The sequence below is a fragment of the Lagenorhynchus albirostris genome, chromosome 3, assembly GCF_949774975.1.
Source record: "Lagenorhynchus albirostris chromosome 3, mLagAlb1.1, whole genome shotgun sequence".
In the NCBI taxonomy this organism is placed as follows: domain Eukaryota; kingdom Metazoa; phylum Chordata; class Mammalia; order Artiodactyla; family Delphinidae; genus Lagenorhynchus; species Lagenorhynchus albirostris.
Genome location: NC_083097.1, coordinates 160,187,819 through 160,206,701, shown reverse-complemented (window position 1 = coordinate 160,206,701; position 18,883 = coordinate 160,187,819). Strand labels below are relative to the sequence as shown.

Sequence of the window (18,883 nt, the reverse complement as noted above, 5' to 3'; positions counted from 1 at the left end):
TCTAGGTGCGTGGGCTTCAGTAGTTGCAGCATGCAGGCCCTAAAGCGCGCAGGCTTCAGTAGTTGCAGCGCTTGGGCTCAGAAGTTGGGACTCATGGGCTCTAGCGCGCATGCTCAGTAGTCGTGGTGCACGGGCTTAGATGCTCCACGGCATGTGGGATCTTCCCAGACCAGGGCTCGAACCCATGTTCCCTGCATTGGCAGGTGGATTCTTAACCACTGAGCCACCAGGGAAATCCTTTACAGAATTCTTGAATTCATCAAGATTATGTTCCTGTGTTGAATAAGATAGGCATGTAACTTAAAAGGTAAAAAAAAAAAAAGAAAAGAAAAGAAACCCAGTAACCTAATTGCCCCAGTATCATTTATTGAATACTTTTTATTTAGCAAATACTTTTGCTTTCTGTGCACTTGGTACCGTTCTAAGCACTTTACTGCTTTAAGCATTAGCTGGCCGAACCCTCATAAACAACCTTTTGAGGTAGGTATGTTGTCATCCTGATTTTACAGACAGAAAAGTTGAGGCTCAAAAGAGACCTCTTGCCTCAAGGAGGCACAGCTAGGAAAAGACAGAGCTGAGGTTCACATTCTGGCTCTGTGGTCTCAACCAACGCTCATACTGAAGGAAGGAGGCTAGATCCTCTGGGTAAGATCCTCTGGGTAAGATGTCATCTAGACTTGGAAGACCCAGGGGCAATTTCCAGGTGATTGCCGAGGTGATTGGGCTGGAGGGAAGGGGGACCCTGAGAGGACTAGGAGCATGCCTCTCTGCTGCATGACCGCTCCGCACTACCCATCAGGTTCATGATCTCTGACAGTCAGGGGTGGCGGACGGAAGCATAGCCAGAGCTGGGTGTATGTGTGGCGGTGGGAGGGGGTTCCAAATCAGAAATGAGCATTGAGCTCCAAACCAAGTATTTGAGGGAAACTGGCAGCATGAAGGAGGGCCACCCAACCCAGCAGATCTGGCACCTAAGAAGTTACTATAAGGAAAAGAAGATTGTCTACAAGTACATGTGTGTAATTAATAGTCTTGGGTGGATAATAGCATATTGTATCCATGAAATAGGAACTGCTTGTTATGGAAAAGAACCAATTAAGGATCTTGGAATTGACAAATGTGATTGTTGAAATGATCTCAGTGGTCGGCTGATAGAATTGACCTGGATGAAGAACAGATTAGGGAGCTGGACTCAGAGATGTGATCACCTGTGACTTCCTTCAGAAAGAATTATCCAGAGACTGTAAGAAGAAAGAGTGTGCAAAAAACAGTGTTAAAGAACTAGTAAACTTAGGTTTTTGGTGTGTATATTTGAATTCTTAAGTTAAAGTAGTACTTTACCAAATGTGATTTACCAAAAAAATGAAGTAAACACAAACGGCAAAATGTTTCTGCCATGATATCGATGGCAGAAACCATGGATGTGTCTATGTGGCATGCAGGATCTTAGTTCCCTGACCAGGGATTGAACCCATGCCCCCTACAGTGGAAGTGCAGAGTCTTAACCACTGGGTGGCCAGGGCAGTTCCCAGTTCCACTCCTTGGAGACAGTCGCTTTTAGTTCATTAAACTACTTTTAACAGTTACTTCTGTATCTCTAGAGATGATAAGCCTATGTTGCTCTTTTTTTTGTTTGTTTGTTTTTTATGACCACACTGCAGGTCTCGTGGGATCTTAGTTCCCCAACCAGGGATCGAACCCAGGCCCCGAAAGTGAAAGCACCGAGTCCTAACCACTGGACCACCAGGGAATTCCCCAAAGCATTTTCCTTATAATGAAAAGTGTATATATAATTCAAGCCTCACAGCAACATGATGAAGTAGCTTATTATTATCATCCGTCTCATCTTACAGATGGAGAAACTGAGGCACAGAAAGATTCAGTAAATCTCACAGCTAATAAGTGTTTACACTGGGATTTGAACCGTGCAGGCTAGCTTAGGAGTATTCTATGCTCTTGATGTTACACTCCACTAGAACTAAGGGAGATGGGTTTGTGACATGTCCTCACACTGCATGCACTTGGCATTAGAACCGACCAGGGGAAAGGGACTTACATCTTGGGGATCCAGGTCACCTGGGCACTGACTCCACTTTCTGCCCTGGATGAGGGGCTGCGTTTGACTTGAGAACTGGAGCTTCTGTTTTGGTCAACCTTCCCTTATGTGGCAACCCTTGCTTGTTAGGATGCAATCTTGCAGGATGCTGCTGTTGGCCCAGCAGAGTGTCCAGGGCAGCAGAGGAACCAGCACACAGGCTCTTTCCTCAGATCCAGCCAGACCTTGACTGTGCAGTGAGCATCAACAGGAGCTTCATATGGAGCTGCCCACCAGGGACATGCCACATCACACGGTGCTGCCAGCATCCTGCTGTGCACTGCCACCTCACAGCCAATCAGCTTCTGTTATTGGTAATTGGGAACCTCATCTAATATATGATCTCAACTTCAGGCGTCCAAAAGCCGCATGAAATATTGCTATACTCACCAAACAGTACTCGTTCTTTAACACAAACTGAGATTGAACGTTCACAAAAAACTTGTTATGAATGAGGTCGTGTAGAAAATTACAGAATATCCCAGGAAAGGGAAGTCACGTGGGCCACATTGTGCATAGAAGTTGAAACCAGCAACAGCCAAAATAAAACAGGCTTCTGAATAACTTTTATATGAAAGAGAATTAGAATTGGAATTAGAAACTCTTCAGAAGGGAGTAGCGGGGAGAGCATTGCATATAGAATGCATCCGTAACAGCGGTTGGGAGAAAGGTGCGACCTTGTGTGTGTATCAGAAATAGAGTGAAGGTAAGCATTCAATTCATGAAGCAAGAAGGAAATGGTGCAAAAAGCCCAGAGACTACAAGGAAAGGGTTAATAGAGATGAAAGAAAGTGCTAATGAAATGGTCAACAAAGTAAATAATGTGACCTTCCCCTTCTAATCCAGTCATTCCTCTTTCTAACCCGTTCCTTGAGCAAATCCTTAAGTTTGCTTTATATTCTTTCAACCTATGTGAAAAAAACAAATATATGTGGATTTCATGTACACAAAGCAGTTTCATATGGTATGTATCAATGTTGGTCTTCTCTAGTTTGCTCTCCGTGGGCTGTATTACGGATCTCTTTCTATGTTAGTACATGTAACTCAAACTCCTCTTTTCTGTACTGTTCTCATTATGACTCTGGCACGTGATTTCACAGCGGTGGCACACTCAGTGCCTTAATGATGTAGTTAAAAGGTCGCTGAGTGCTCACCATTTGAAGGGCGTCATCTCCTGAAAGTGATGTCCAGGAGCAACACCTGCCACTTCCTGACAGCAGAGAGCTTCCATGGTTTCAGGGTAACTGGTTTGTATTGTGAGGCCACCAGGAGCTGGGAGCTCCTTCATGGCTGCTGATGATGGAAATTGAGGAGGAATCGACCAGTGTTCGGTCAGAGCTCCTGGTCACCCTGTGGTCACTCTGAGCAGGACAGATGGCCAGGGCCCAGCGCTGGGTTCTTGGTGGAGCTGGGCGGAGCCTCTCCAACAGCAGGGAGGCCACTAAGTAGAAAGGGTTTGCAGAAGTGTATTTACAGCGACAATTTGGTCATGCTGGTGTATTCACAAATGTCCTGCTATTCCTGTTTTGTTATACAGGTTTTTATCTGATGACAGTAGTCTGGAGTATAAATATTATAAGCTGAAGCTGGCAGAAATGCAGCGGATGAGCCAGAACTTGCCAGGAGCAGATCAGAAGCCGATGGCGGCAGAGTGTGCAGTCCGGGCCATGCTATATTCCCGGGCGGTCCGGAGCCTCAAGAAGAGGCTCCTACCAGGGCGGCGGCGTGGGATGCTTCGAGCTCAAGGACCCCGGGGCTGTAAAGTGAGGAGAGCGACCACCGGGACCCAGACACTCCTCTCCTCAGGCACCAGGCTGAAACACCATGGCCGGCAGGCTCCAGGCTCTTTGCAGGGAAAGCCGCCTCAACCAGATGGCAATGATGCTGCCAAGGACTGCCCGCCAGACCCAGCCGGACCCTCTCCTCGGGACCCCAGCCCAGAAGCCTCAGGCCCATCCTCCAAGCCAGCAGGAGTGGATGTCTCCGAAGCCCCTCAGACCTCTTCTCCCTGCCTGTCTACTGATGGTGAGTGCTCACTTCTGTCCCCCTCCTCTGGGCCCCAATGCTCATCTATCCCCAGGGCTCTCTGCAGAGACAGGTGGCTTCAGTGGGCTGGGCTGGGCAGCAGGCAGCAGCGAAAGGAACCTGGCCAGGATGGCACACACACAGGCACTGTCTCTCCTCTTGCTTCCTCAAGGGGCTGGCCCTAGACTCCTGCTGCACCCTTCCTCTTATCCTGAGTGTGGAGCTGACACGAGGTGCTGCCTGGTGACTCTGTGCTTCCCTGCAAGGTCCTCCTGCTGGCCAGCAGGGTGTGCCACGTGCCCGTGCTTAGGGCTTTGAGCTCCTTGATCCATTTCTCTCTATTCTTGCCCGTTATATGTTCCATAAGGCTGCCCGTGTTCTCATTCTGCTTCCTCTTCCCTGCTAAGGTCTCTGTGTTTCCTTCCTTAGAGTTAGTTGACCAGCAGTTTCTTTTGTTTCTCCCAGCCATTACCTTCTCCTACTGCAACAGGCCTGCCCTCTGGCCAGTGCTTCCCACTCAGCACTAGGTGGGAATGGAGAGGGAAAAAATCTACACAACTGCTACATTTCTCTAGCTGTTGCTACATAACAAGCCAGTCCAAACTGTGGCTTCAAACAGGAGGCATCCAGTGTTGCTTCAAGTCAGCTGGGCTGGGCCTGCAAACTGTCTGCAGGCAGCGGCCAGTTGTCTGGAACTGTCAGCTGAGATGATAGGGGTAGTGGGCTACATGCCTGTCACCCACCAGCAGTTCACCTGACAGTCGGGTTTGGCCATCCAGGAGAGGCAGAGGAGGTGCTTGAGCCCTCTGAGGCCTGGACTCCACATTTCTGTCACATTCGTAGCCAGCAAGAGTTCCAGGGCCAGCCCCAATTCAAGGGGAAAAAAGAGAGTCCACCTCTGCTGGACAGAGCTGCAGAGTCACATGGCAAAGGGCAAGGGTACAGTGAGGGGCCGTCTTTGTAATCAGTCTCCACAACCCCACGATGTTCACATGGGAATTGGCATCTCAGAACCAATACATGACAGTTGCTTTATTTTGTAGTTGATACGAAGACAATGGAGACTGCAGAGAAACTGGCCAAATTTGTTGCTCAGGTGGGACCAGAGATTGAACAATTCAGCATAGAAAACAGCATTGACAACCCTGACCTTTGGTATGTACCCATCACACCCCTTTAATCTGAGGCCATGAGTGTCCTGAGAGCCCACAGGAGTTCACCCCATGAGTGTCCTGAGAGCCCACAGGGGATCGCCCCGGGATAAATCACGACTTCACTTCTGCTGAGCTCAGGGCTGTTAGGGAGCATCTGTTTTGGGTTGTTGGGAGACCTGCCCTCATCTGGGGCATCAGGAAAAGCCTCCCCCGGAGGGAAGTTTAAGCTGGATCTGAAGGTTCAATGGGCGTTGGCCAGGGGAAGGGGGAGGGAATGCCTTGGCCGAGGGACTTATAGTTTCCCCGGGACCTTTGCAGAGGCAAAGAGGAGAGTGTGTCCTCGCCCATGAGTCTGAGGAGGAGGACGGCACTGTCCCTGGTCATGCTGGCTACTCTGGGCAGGATGAGAATGTGCTGCTCATGTAGCATGTTGGTGGGTTTTGGTCCAGATGTAAGCAGCAAGCACTTCCACTCAGTGATGGCGTGGCACCCTTGTGCCAGGAGGGGGCACCATTTTCCTCCCCATTCTTCAGATGGCGTAATCATTCAGCACTACACAGCCCAGAGGCCACAGAACCAGAGCTCCACTCTGCCTGCGGGGTGCGGGTTCTCCTTCAGGGAGAGGCTGCCTGAGGGCCATGTGTTCCCAGTACCGAGCCGTAACCCGGCTGGGCTCCCCTTGGAGTGTGGGGTTCCTACGCTGTGTGGATTGTGTCCTATTGCCAGCTAGGGGTTCTGGGCGCTCACCCTGCTCCCAACATGCTAGAGAGTCGTGCCTCAGCTTAGTTAAGAATACAGTTAAAAACTTTACATTTCCTGGAGCATTTCTGGGACCCAGTAGTGGCTAAGCGCATACTTCTAGTTTGGCCTTACACACAATCTCTTTGTGTTTGTGGTGAGAATTTTTGGGTATCTTCCAGAAGGGGATTGTTGAATCATAGTTCAATGCAAACTAAGTTTTGTTAGTGCGAATTCCCCTCCCTGAGGGCCACTCTCCTAGGAGTGTCATGAGTGCCTGTCCCCACCCCCCACCTTTTGGCATGCCTTTGAGCCAGTGGGATTGGTGAGGAATTTCTAATTTTCTCAGTGAAGTTTTAGTTTGCATTTTTCTTATGAGTGAAATTGAACCTCTTTTCATAAACTTGTGTCCTTTGAATATCTTTCTGTAAACTGTTCATATCATTTGCCCTTTTTTTAAAAAAAAGTTTTGTTGAGGTATAATTGACATGCCATAAACTGCACATATTTGTCTAATAAGTTTTTTTATTAATTAATTTATTTTTGACTGCATTGGGTCTTTGTTGCTGCGCACGGGCTTTCTCTAGTTGCAGTGAGCAGGGGCTACTCTTCCTTGCGGAGCGCGGATTTCTCATTGTGGTGGCTTCTCTTGTTGCAGAGCATGGGCTCTAGGTGCGCAGGCTGCAGTAGTTGTAGCACATGGGCTCAGTAGTTGTGGTGTGCAGGCTCAGTAGTTGTGGCACACGGGCTTGGTTGCTCTGCAGCATGTGGGATCTTCCCGGACCAGGGCTCAAACCCTGAATTGGCAGGAGGATTCTTAACCACTGCGCCACCAGGGAAGTCCCTGTCTAATAAGTTTTAATGCGTGTTTACACTCATGCAGCCATCACCAACATCAAGATGATGAACACATCCATGACTCAAAAGTTTCCTTGTGCCCTTTGTCATCCCTTCCTGCAGGCAGCTGCTGATCAGGGTTCTCTCACTGTAAATAGTTTGCATTTTCTATAATTTTGTGTAAATGCAGTTTGTTTTCTCCTTTTGTCTGGCTTCTTACTCCACATAATTATTAGGGTTCATCCATGTTGTGTGTATCCATAGTTCATTCCTGTTTATTGCTGAGTGTATCGCATTGTATGGCTCGACCACAGTTATTTACCCATTCAGCTGTTGATGGCATTGAGATGTTTCCATTCAGGGACAATTTCAGATAAACCTTCTGTGAGCAGTCATGTACAAGGTCTGCTTTTATTTCTCTCCAGTAAAATACTGAGGCAGAGAAAGACTGGCTCACATGGTGGGTCTGTGTTTAACTTTTGAAGAAACTTCCAGACAGTCTTTCTAAGTGGTGGCACAGTTTTGCATTTCCAGCAGCTTGGGTGAGAGTTCTGGTTCCTCCCCATCTTCACCAGCACTTGATAGTGTCAGTCTTCTTCATGTTAGCCCTCTTGGTGCGGGGGAGGGGTGGTTTTCATTTGTGTTTCTCTGAGGACTAACAGTGCTGAGCATCTTTGCATGTGCTTATGTATTTTTTTAGTGAAGTGTCTGCTCGGATCTTTGGCCTATTGTTTTATTGGGTCGTTTATTTACTTATTAATGAATTTTGAGTTTGTTATGTATTCTTGATACAAGTTATTTGTCAAGTGTGTGGTTTGCAGATAATTTCTCCCAGTCTGTGACTTGTTTTCTCATTCTAGCAGTGTCTTTTGGAGGGCAGAAGTTCTTAATCTTTGCCCTTTTCTCAATTGGGATTTTTGGATTTATTCTTTCTAGTTTCTCTGACCTTTTACCTGTAATGTAATTGTATCTATTTCCTTCATAGTTGGATATTTTTCACTTTACTTATGGTATGTTCTGCAGTGCAGAAACGTTTGATCTAGTAAAATTTCTGTTTTATCTCGTTGCACCTGGATACAGAGTTACAGTTAGAAAGAATCTCCCTACACTCAGATTATAAAGACATTTATGTATTTTCTTCTACAACTTGTATGGCTTGGTTTTTACATTTAGATCTCTGATCGGTGTGGGGTTATTCAGGAGCAGAGAGTACAGCATAGATCCAATTTAAATATTTTTGTAAAAAGCCGCCCAGTTGTCCCAACACCATTCGTTGAAAAGACTGTTCTTTTTCACAGTGATTTGAGAGGCCACCTTCATCAGATACTGTGTTTCTGGCCTTCCTCTTGGTCTGTCTGTCCATAGACAAGTACCACGCTGTTTTAACTATAGAGGCTTAACACACCTTGTAATACCTGGTGGAACTGAGCCCCTTGTTGATCTTGTTCAGGGGTTTCCTAGATAGTCTTACATACTCATGTTTCTATATGAACTTAAGAATCAGATCCAGAAAAAAATGATGCTTTTACTTTTATACGTTAATATTTAATTAAGGGAGAATTGACTTCATTATGAGCCTGAGTTGTCCTGTCCAAGAACAAGGGCTGTCTTTCCTTTGGCCCAAGTAAATTTTGTGTGTTTTCGGTTTCTCACACCAGCCGCAGCTCCAAGCTGTGGCTAGGGCCATTGGACTCAGAGGCTCAGAGAGGCCTTTTTGCCAGCATGTTCACACAGCTTTGCTGCAGGACATGAGGCAGGAGGTGACACACCTCTCTCCATCTCATGGCTGGAGTATGGGAGGAACCAGAGAGTCACAGTGAGCACACCCAGGCCCAGAGTGGCCGGTGACGTAATCAGAAAGAGATGAGGTAAGGCCCAGTTTGGATCTCCTGGCTGTAGTGTTAGAGCTCGTTCTAGCACGTTCTCTGGTCGTCCCTGCATACCTTGTTCCTCCAGCTCCCTCCCCGAGAAAGCAATAAGGCCTCTTATGTTCTGGCTACTTCGTTAAATTACTAGTACTCTACAAGCTTTCTATCTCATTGTAAAGCTGCCCATCAACCACAGCTGGTGGAAAGAGGTCATGTGTTCGCTTCTTTGTCCCACCCCCAGCTTTGTCAAGTCCATTTGGACAGTTTCAGAAAATACGAATGTTTATAGAGAACCCTCTGGTTAACCAATGTATTTCATCTTTATCCCAGGTTTCTACATGACCAAAACAGTTCAGCTTTCAAATTCTATCGAAAGAAAGTATTTGAACTGTGCCCATCGATTTGCTTTACGTCATCTCCTCTGAACCTTCCTGCCAGCAAGAGCACCGATTCTCAGGAGAGCCCCCTGGAGCCCATGGAGGGGGAAGGAGAGTTTGAGGATGAGCCCTCTCAGCACAAGGCTGAGCTGGAGAGCCCAGAGGTGATGCCTGAGGAAGACGAGGACGAGGAGGAGGATGAGGAGGACGAGGAAGGGAGTGAGGAGGCCCCCACTCCTGGAGGGGCCTCCAGGCCGGCAGGAGGGTCGACCAAGTCTGAGGGCTCGGAGGGCAGCCCCCCAGCTGATGGCCTCCTGAGTGGGGTGACCGAGGATGGCCCGGCTGGTGCGCCTGCCCTGTCACAGTCCTCCTCAGGGGCCTGCTTCCCCCGGAAGAGAGTCAGCAGCAAGTCGCTGAAGGTCGGCATGATTCCGGCTCCCAAGAGGCTGTGTCTCATCCAGGAGCCCAAAGGTAAGTGCCTGGCTATTGACACAGTGCCCCCAGCACGGTCTTCTGTTTAACACCTGAGGAGGAGTCATGGTGCTCGGTTGTGGGCCTTGAAAAATTGTGGAGATGTTGTCTGACTGTTTTGAAGAATTTACCTGGCCCTCAGCCCAAGTTCAGGTGCAAGATGACCAGCTGGCCCCCGTCACCCTTTCCGCCTCTGATTACTCCAGCTAACCTGGACATTACCTTCCAGAACACTCCCAGGGCCAACACAACATGGGGTTCTTCGGTCTTATGTTTTTAACCTAAAATAGTCCTATTGGTTTTGCACGCAGTCCAAAATGTTCATGAGAAACTGACGTTTCCAGTTGGTCTGAGGTTGGCACTCTAAGGAGATGCTGCGTTTGGCTTCTAGCACCCCACATGCTGCTTGTTATTTTCCATTATTGCTCAGCTTCCAACAGGGGAGTCCTGGCTGTGGAAGGAATGGGCCTGGGTCATATTGGCTGTTTCCTGCCTGTGATCTTGAGGCGTGCCCAGCTTTCTGAGTGCCTCCATCTCCCCAAAGACCCCAGAGCTGTGATGACTGCTTGGTGACGATGAGGCAGGAGGACACGGACAGGGATCAGTCTTGGGCAGCAGTTAGTGGGAGCTGTGCAATCCATGCTCTGCCAGCCTTGGCCATGGAAGGCCATCTCCTTCCTGCCTGTGGGGAGGGTCAAGTTTCTTGATGTACAATTTACCAGCAGTAAAGGTGCACCCTTTTCAAGTGGACAGTTCACGGAGTTTTGGCAAAGGTGTATAGGCATGAGCCCCCCAGTACAGCCGAGCTGGAGCTCGTCCCAGAAGTGTCTCTGTGTCCCTCTGCAGTTTTCTCCTCTACCCAGCCCAGGCAACCACAGACCATCTTCTGGCCTTGTGGTTTTGCCTTTTCTAGGCTGTCAGTAGGCGAATCACATCATGTCCCGCCTTTTGTTGGGCTGCTCACTGCCCACCCAGGTTTCCACACAGCCGGGCCTGTGTGGGGCTGATGCTGCGATGCTTGTGTGGCAGGTGGTTTTGGTGAACAGGGCTCCATTGTGTGCGGAGAGCCTGTGTGTTCTACATTATTGAGACCATCATATTCACACCCAGCAGTGTCAGTATAGTTTCTCCTGCTAAAGGAACAGTTCTCGTGGTTTGTGTTTGGAAACCTTGGTGTTGCAATGGATTTCTAACTGTTCTACTAAACTCTTATGTCCTTCAGAACTTATCAGAGTATGGTAGCACATCAGAATGCTTGTTAAGATGGCTTTTATGGGGGGAAAGTGGAATTCTTTCTACTTTAGAAGCTCTCAGTTATTTTGATAGGGTGGTTGATGAGATAGTACCAGACCTGCTGATCTCTCCTTTGTCAAATATAATAATAACAATAATAATAACGTGATGTGGTGCTGTGTATGAGAAGCATGGTTGTTTTTACTAGAAAGTTCTGAGTGGACTTTACTTCTCTATCTATGGAACAGTCACAGGGACATGAGGAGGGCACAGTGTTGCAAATAGCTCATTTGTTGAAGCAAAATGTATTCCTACGGTCATGGAAAATGACCCACGTGTCAAGTCCTTCATCATAAACGTGGGAATCATGCTTAGGTAGACTCTCCCATAGCAAGGCAGCCCTCGGTTGAGCCTCTGTTCTGCCTCTGCACTCCGTGGGTCACAAGATTCCTGAGAGGAGTCAGGGCCAAATGGCTGGCCCTGTGGTGCAGCTCCTAGCCACCTTCTGTCCGCAGAGGGGCTATAAGCCAAAACTGCAGCACCCTCATCCTCTAAATAATTTGGGGAAAGTACATATATGTGTATATATACATTTTTTTGTCTTCCAGTTCACGAACCAGTTCGAATTGCCTATGACAGGCCTCGGGGTCGTCCCGTGACCAAGAAGAAGGTGAGTGTGGCTGTGAGTCCTCACGTGTGACGTAGTCAGAGTTTGCCAGAGTTCCAAAGGGCACTGGCGTGACTAAGCTATACTCATACTTCAGGCCAGGTGTCAGCATACAAAGCACAACACACAGCCTTTTCTCTCCCGGGACTTCTTAAAAGTGTTTTGCATTGCCCAAAACCACAAGAGGGAGTAATTAGTCTACTTAACGGATGTATGAGGCCTGATATGTGCAATGGATTGGAGAGATGAACAAGATAATGTCTCAGCCAATGAGAAGTTCAGATTTAGTAGACTATAATTGTGGTTAAATGTGTGCTACTTTGCTAGTAAGCCGAGCGCATGTGCGTACGCATGTGTGTTTATTAACTGGTCAGCACCTCTTGTGCTCCCAGCTCCATCTGCCCACCTAGAGGCAGCCATGAGCGGGGCTGGCAGCAATAGAAATGTGCAGGACCGGGAATGGTGGGTGCTGTGGGTGCAGAGAAGCAGGTCAAAGGGAGGCAAGCAATAAGGTGGGTTGGGGGTACCCTTTAAGCAGGGAGGCCTAGGAGAAGCCCCAAATCAGTCACAGGTCAGCAGGGAGCCCTTTGTGCCTAGAATGGAGTGATGGGGTGAGGAAGTAGAGGTGGCAAGCACCCAGGTCACATAGGGCTTGTCGATGGATGTCAGCACTGTGGCCCTTTCTCTGGGAGAGGCATTGGAGAACCACGGTGGGGATTTGGGTGGAAGACATGGCCACTATGGCAGCTGTGTTGAGAGCAGCCTGTGGGGTGGGGGGCGAGGCAGAGCCGGGGGTCCAGGAGAGGCGAAGGTGGAGTTGGTGGGACTTGCTCATGGATTGGATGTGGAACAGAGAAAGCCAAGAGCCCAGGGTGACTCCAGGGTTGTCAGCCTGGACAGTTAAGAGAATGGAGCTGCCATTGACTGAAATGGGGAGCCCTTGTGGGAGCGGGTCATTGGAAGAAGACGGGGGCACACTCCAGACAGCTGGGCTGACACATGTCGGGGCAGGTGAGGCTACACAAGCTCACCTGGGATGCATGTGGGGACATCACAGGTCTCTAGAGGTCAGGGAGGTGAGTGGGGAACCAGGCGAGGTCTCTGCTGGTGTCAGGGGATGAGCAAAGCCCAAGTTGTGGCTCAGACCTGTTCTGAGTGCATTGCATCAATATCAATGGCCAAATGAAGCATCAGTGTGACCCCAGTTACAGCTGAGAGCAGGGACCTTCCTGTACCCGAAGCTTATGGTCTTAACAGCTGTGTTGGGTTTTAAGCTGACCCAGCACCCGGGTACCCATCTGGTGGCCTGGGTGAGGCACAGCCTGGTGAGAAGGCAGCCTTTTCAGGCTCAACCTGGCCATCTAATCTTGGCATGTGAATCCTGAGGTTTTGTACATCTGTAAAGTGGGGCAGTTGCACCTATCCTGCAGGTAGGAGATACCTTGAGGATTAAATGAAATGTATGTTAACCCGGTGTGCAGCCAGCTGGTGTCCTGCAAACATGGGTCTCTCTTTGGGGTGACTGCAGGCAGGGAGGAGGTCTCCCCTACAGCTCTCTGTGCACACCTCAGCCTGGCCTATGGTGCATGGCTTTGCTCCAGCCCCAGGAAACCAGGCAGGGTGATTCTTAGACACAGTTGAACATTCACAAAGATCTGTCCAGCTGAGTGGACCCCTGTTCCTCCTGTTGCTCCCACCTGAACAGCTTTCCCGAAGGGGGATGCAAGCCTGCCATTTGGGGACCAGTGGCCAGCCTTCCCTCTGCCTTCCCCATCCTCTTCCCCTCCCCACTTGTCCCCTGCTCAGACCCTCTCCACTACTCCCAGCTGCCTTGATCAGGATAGAGGAACCTTCTCCCTGGGAGCATGTGAGGCCCTGGGGACAGGCTGTGTTCAGTGTTTAGTAAACGGATTAAAGAAATTGGCTCAGGCGGCAGGGACTCTGAGCCCCCAGCTGCCCAGCGGTTCCAGCACACTGTGGGTGCTAATGAATATTCATGAGTGAATGGAAATCCCCTTTGCTCACACTGGGCAGGCTCCTCCTCCAAAGGCCTCTAGGCTTTTTAATTTGTCTTCCCACAGTCAGCTCTGGAGCCCAGACTTCCTCTAGGGCTTCTTACCTTTCCACCCACAAGGTCTTTCCCAGGCCCCATCCTTCTTCCCAGCTGCACTGGCTCTCAGTGAGGTCTGCTCTGTGCTAGACATGGACCCCAGAGTCCAAGTGAAACCCGGTTCCTGCCCTTGGGGAGCTCTCAGAGCTCCAGACCTGGGAAGGACCAGAAAGACACATAGGTCAGTCAGGTTTGCTGAGTAATGCCTGAGGGCAGCCAGGGAAGCTTCCAGGATAGGGTCACTGCTCAGAGTTTTGGAAGCCCATGGGAATTAATGAAGCAGTGGGAGAGGAGTGGGGGTCAAATAGGGAGGACCCTTTGAGCCGATTTTTCTGTACAGCCTCTCTCCACTGCCTTTCTGGATCCCTCCTGCCTTAGCCCTGCTGCCCCTCTGACTCCTGCACTCCAGGGGCCTTCCTGCCTCAAGTCCTGTGCCCTGTGTCCCTCAGGCTGGGGTATGCCCTTTGGTCATCACAGGGCCACTCTCTTTATCCAGGTCTCCACTCTGGGCTCTTCCTACTCACCCTTTGGCCCCAGGACCCACCATCCCCTCACGAAGTTTAATTCACAGTCTCAACACTGCAACAAGAGTGGTCATGGTGAAGCCTGAGAGGCTGGTCTGGTGTGGTTCTGTGGGGATACCTCAGGCTGGTGACCTCCAACCTTTAGAGGTCTGAACCCACCCAGGGAATATTGCCAGGACCATGGCTTGATCTTGAGCATCTGTGGAGTCAGGGAGGCATTAGGGGTGTTAGTACTGGACCATGTCCAGGTGTAACGCAGGGCAGACCCTTGCTCCAGGGGCTTTGCTGCACCTCACGTGCCACACTCTTCTCTCTCCTCAGAAACCCCAGGACTTTGATTTCGCCCAGCAGAAACTGACCGACAAGAACCTGGGGTTCCAGATGCTACAGAAGATGGGCTGGAAGGAGGGTCACGGCCTGGGCTCCTGTGGGAAGGGCATCAGGGAGCCTGTCAGTGTGTACGCAGTGGGCGCTGGGGGCCAGGGGTGGGGATGGGCAACCGTGCCTGGGGAGATGAGGCTTTCTGTGGGATTCTGGTCCTAAGTCCTTTGACCTGCAGTCTGATCCTTGGTTTCCTTCATGTCGAACATGGCTTATAGCAGATCATTTACATATGCAGGTGTTCATACAGCTCCTTGCTGCACTTGCATAGACTTGGTCCCTGGCATTTGGCCACATTCATTATTATCATAGAAGCTTGAGTGGTAATGCTGGGTAGTTACGCTAAGAGCCACTTCCCTTTTCCAGGAGCCCACATGCAGACTAGCCAGGGTAGAGCACGGCCCAGAGTTTATTAAGCCCCATTAGCAGCCAGCAAGCATTTCAGTTAAAATTGAGCTTAGCACCTGCTGGGGAGGCTTTCTGCCGTAATCAGGGGCTGGTTCTGAGCACACTTCTCAGAAAGTTCGCATGCCTGCACGGGTGAGTATCCCTTGTTCCCCACTGTGAATTGTGTCTCTATTTTCCCCCTCCCTTGCTGTCACTGTTGTGTGTCCCTCATACCTCTGTCCCACTCAGATGACTCAGGCTGTTTTCCATCTCCTGGTGGCCGGGCTCTGGGCTCAGGTGTGGCTAACTCTCCATTTTGCTCCTTAGGGGAACTGCCTCGGAAGGGGAGGGGTTGGGTGCCGACGGGCAGGAGCACAAAGAAGACACGTTTGACGTGTTCCGTCAGAGGATGATGCAGATGTACAGACACAAACGGGCCAACAAATAGGTACGTATGTGAGCTAGTGTGGGGGGCATTCTGCCTAAGCTGATGTTCTGGTACACAGAGAAGCTTCCTCCAGAAAAGTTAGTGTGCCCCACTCCTCAAAACCCAAACATCAAGATATCACTCCCCCTAAAAGATCATAAAATTTTGTGAGGGAAACAAAAGGAGTGTTTGGATGTGGATGTGTCCCACCTCTCACCTTCCAGGCTGAAGGAACGAGCCCAATGCTCGCCAAGCGCCACTGCACGCAGCCCATGGTGCGGCCTCTGCACTGGGCTCCCAGGTGCGACTGTACGTGGCCATCTTGTGGAAACAAGCCACCACGGGAGTGGCCTGGTGTCTTACGAGTGTAAGGGTGACCTGGAAGCTGGTGCTGCAGAGGACGCCACTCTGCCTCATCCCTTTCTGAGGGTCTTCAAATCCTTTTCCTTCTGAGGGGCCTGTGGCCTATAAATATCCTATCTTTCTCCTATCTTTCTCCTCTCTTCTCAGTTTTGAACAAAATCGTTCTCTCCCTGAATAGATGAAAACCATTGGTGAGAAAGATAAGGCTTGAAGCAGCAATTACTCTTAAAACGCCACCTCTGTCCCGGATCTGCCCTGGAACCAGTGCCCAAGTAGGTTTGGTGTGTACACGAAAAACAAACATCTCTGCAGTTTCTGGTGCGGAGGTTCCACCCGCTGGCTTTTCTTTTTCTTAAAAAAAGAACGCACCATTTCCAATCTGCTTTTGCCTTTCACCCTCTTCCAAATGCTTTTGGCAGCAAGTCTTCTCCAAGTCTCCCCTGGTTCCGCTCAGAAGGTGGGGCTGCCCTTGAAAGCACCAGCACCCTTTAAGTGCTCAGGAACCAGCTCCTGTCGGTTTTTCTGTCCTGGGACACATTGCTCTCTAAAAGTGATCTGCTTGCAAACTTGATACCGAAACAGTCACAGATCATATCTTCTCAAATTTAAATAGGGAATATAAATCAGTAATAATGAGGTCTGTGCTTTGGTACCACAGCTGTCGGTTGGAGTGCTGAAGCTCTTTAAACAAGTGGAGGTACTGGATTCGATGAACGTGTTATTTATGGAGTCTCATCTCTTAAATGCATCCCAAGAGACTTGATGAAATTTCAGCAATGTATTCAGCAGCTGCATTCAGGGGGGAGTAATCATTACACCGATGAAACTTTCCCCAAATTTACGTGTCTCTTAGAATCCACAAAGCAAACTAGTTTTTTTTTCTTAAACCACATATGGAGTCTCTCCTACAAAGGGGTGGGAGGTGTAAACTCTTCAAGACTCTTCAGTTTTTGCATGTGTGGCAGTGTAAAGAATTGTTTTATTAAAGCCTTTGTACAGAGCAGAAAGGATCCTCTTGGGGTGGGCTGTGCAGCTGTTTGCTATTTCAAGGCGTATGATTGCTGCCCCTTCCAGCTTCTCGCACTCTGCCTCTTGCAACTACATGTGAAATTCTCAGGCTGTGGGAATCTCTCAGCCCTTCCTCACAAAGCAGCAGTGTTGAAGTTTTAAATACATGCTAAAATCTGGAAAACAGAATCCTGCTGATACTATAAGCTTGGGGGACACAGCAGTGAGTTACCCTGTCAGCCACTTGTATTGGCTGTTACGAAATCCTTGCTTTCTCAAAGCCCGAGACCTGGGCTGTAGTCCCAGGCTCCTCTGGATCTGTCTTGTCTGTCTGGCCCACGCTCACCAGCACAGCGTCACGGGCCTGTGCCAGCATCTCACGTGCCCGCCTGATGTTGCCCTTCTTCATGCCACGGGTAGTCCCCAGGGCCCTGCTTGCTTCTGGTCACTTTTGTTGCTTTGGCAACTGGCAGATCTTTATGGCCACAGACATGCTGGAGGTTCTTCAGCAGAGTTGAAATAGCCTGCAGGGGTGGTGTGGTTTTGGGGAACCACAGCTATGGGTTTTTTTTCTAATCTTTCCAACAGCCTTCCATGTTGGCTGGGGATCAGGTAAAGGGATAGAACTCTGAGAACAGGGCCTTGATCCCGCATGGCCTTTCACAGAGCACCCTTTGGTGCTGAGTGAGGTGTGCACCCCCCAGCATGGGTCCTGGCTCTTTTTTCAAGCATCATATTCGCTTTGTCCTAGTATACTCATTCTTGGCTTTCCTCTGCTTTTATTTATAAGTAAAATACTTTAGGAATTCCCAGGGTTTGAGCCCTGTTCCCACAGCCTCCTGCCACTCCTCCTCCTGGGGGTGTCCTGCTTTGAGCTGACACTGTGAGCCTTTGGCAGTCGTCAAAGGGAGCACCTACTTCTTGAGCCTGGAAAGTCCTGTAAGCACTCAGGTGGCGCTTCTGTGGAGTTGGCATTGAGGCAGTGAAGGTGTTGCGTGGGCCGGGGAGGAGCGTGGTGGTGCGTCCCTGTGCCAGCTGTCGGCTGGGGACCAGCGTGCTGGCCCTCTGTGCCCGCCCTTGCCCTCTCCAGCAGAGGCCACTCTGCGGAGAGCACGTGTGAGAGCAAGTGCGATGTGCAGTTGCATAGCCCTGTCAAAGTCACAGTGTCTTTTCTGTCATTCTAGTTCCAGGGTCTCTTCCATGAGGACGACAGGCATCCGGAAAGTGCTAACTCACCACTTTGGGTGCTTACTGTCTCTGCCTTGTTTCCATCACTGGAAATCATATAGAGAAATTTAGCGTTTTTGGTCCTTGGTAAAACCTAGAAGACGTTTGTGATGTTACAAAATGGAAGCTTTGGGTTTTGTTTCTTTTTTTTTAATCTAAGAAGTTGTGGATGTTGTTAATCATTTAGCAGTTGAAATAAATGTAGAGGAAACCTAATTTTCCATGGTCTCCGTTGATGTGTTTTTAAATCAGACTGGTTGGGGAACACATGGTAGATGTGGTAGGGCCTACGTGGAGCCAGATCGTAAACACTCCTGCCTCCCAGGCATGCCCTCTGCCTGCGGGGGCCTTTCTGACTGGCTTGCTGCAGCTGGGGAAGCCTAGAGGGTGCCAGAAAGCAGGTAGTGATCAGGGCCAAACATAGTGGGTGGGTCCACTCTGTTTTCTGTAGAGAGGGGGGTTTATTGCTGGGTACAGAAATCTGCCTTTGAGAGGGTGTCGGGACATGGGAGCTTTACCTGAGCTGCCCACAATTCACCTGCCCACCTCAAGGCCTTCCCTGATCTCAGAGTCGGGGTTACAGCTGCCAGAGTTAGACCAAGGCCCACCTGGGCTTCCCCCTGAGTTAGGAGCTGGCCTGTGGGACATCTTCAAAGCTCCCTGCTATTCCCATATTCTGCCCAGCCTGTGTATGATTCCTCCATCAGCAGCCCCTTGGCCCTTCTGGTGAGGAGGGAGGGTAAAGAGCACATAGGTGGGCAAGCCTGGCACCTACAGGACCTGCAGGGACCTCCACCTGAACACAGTGTAATGGGCAGGAGCCTGGGATATGGTTGTGCCCGGGGTAGCAGGGAGCCCAGGAAGGGTTTGGGGGGCCTTTGTCAGCAAGAAAGGGAGGGAAGGAGGAGACAGGGCCCCTTAGGAAGCTGGTGTGAGACCCCTGAACCTCTCCTCTCACTGTGTCCCAGAGGACACTCAGGAGTGATGAGGA

At 49.8% G+C, this 18,883-nt stretch overlaps 1 protein-coding gene across 5 annotated transcripts in view; it reads left to right on the top strand.

The window, feature by feature from the left end:
* Positions 1 to 18,108, top strand: part of SUGP2 (SURP and G-patch domain containing 2) — a 31,220-nt gene extending 13,112 nt beyond the window's left edge. For 4 of the 5 annotated variants that reach the window (XM_060144836.1, XM_060144835.1, XM_060144834.1 and 1 more), the window contains exons 5-11: positions 3,633 to 4,120; positions 5,164 to 5,275; positions 9,048 to 9,565; positions 11,407 to 11,468; positions 14,421 to 14,557; positions 15,195 to 15,315; positions 17,850 to 18,108. In XM_060144836.1, the coding sequence (XP_060000819.1) occupies positions 3,633 to 4,120; positions 5,164 to 5,275; positions 9,048 to 9,565; positions 11,407 to 11,468; positions 14,421 to 14,557; positions 15,195 to 15,315 (1,438 nt within the window). In that variant the 3' untranslated portion in view covers positions 17,850 to 18,108. Of the gene's footprint in view, positions 1 to 3,632; positions 4,121 to 5,163; positions 5,276 to 9,047; positions 9,566 to 11,406; positions 11,469 to 14,420; positions 14,558 to 15,194; positions 15,316 to 15,835; positions 15,930 to 17,849 lie in introns of all 5 variants that reach the window. The other variant, XR_009539754.1, reaches the window with a different exon arrangement.
* The last annotated feature ends 775 nt before the right edge of the window (positions 18,109 to 18,883 follow it).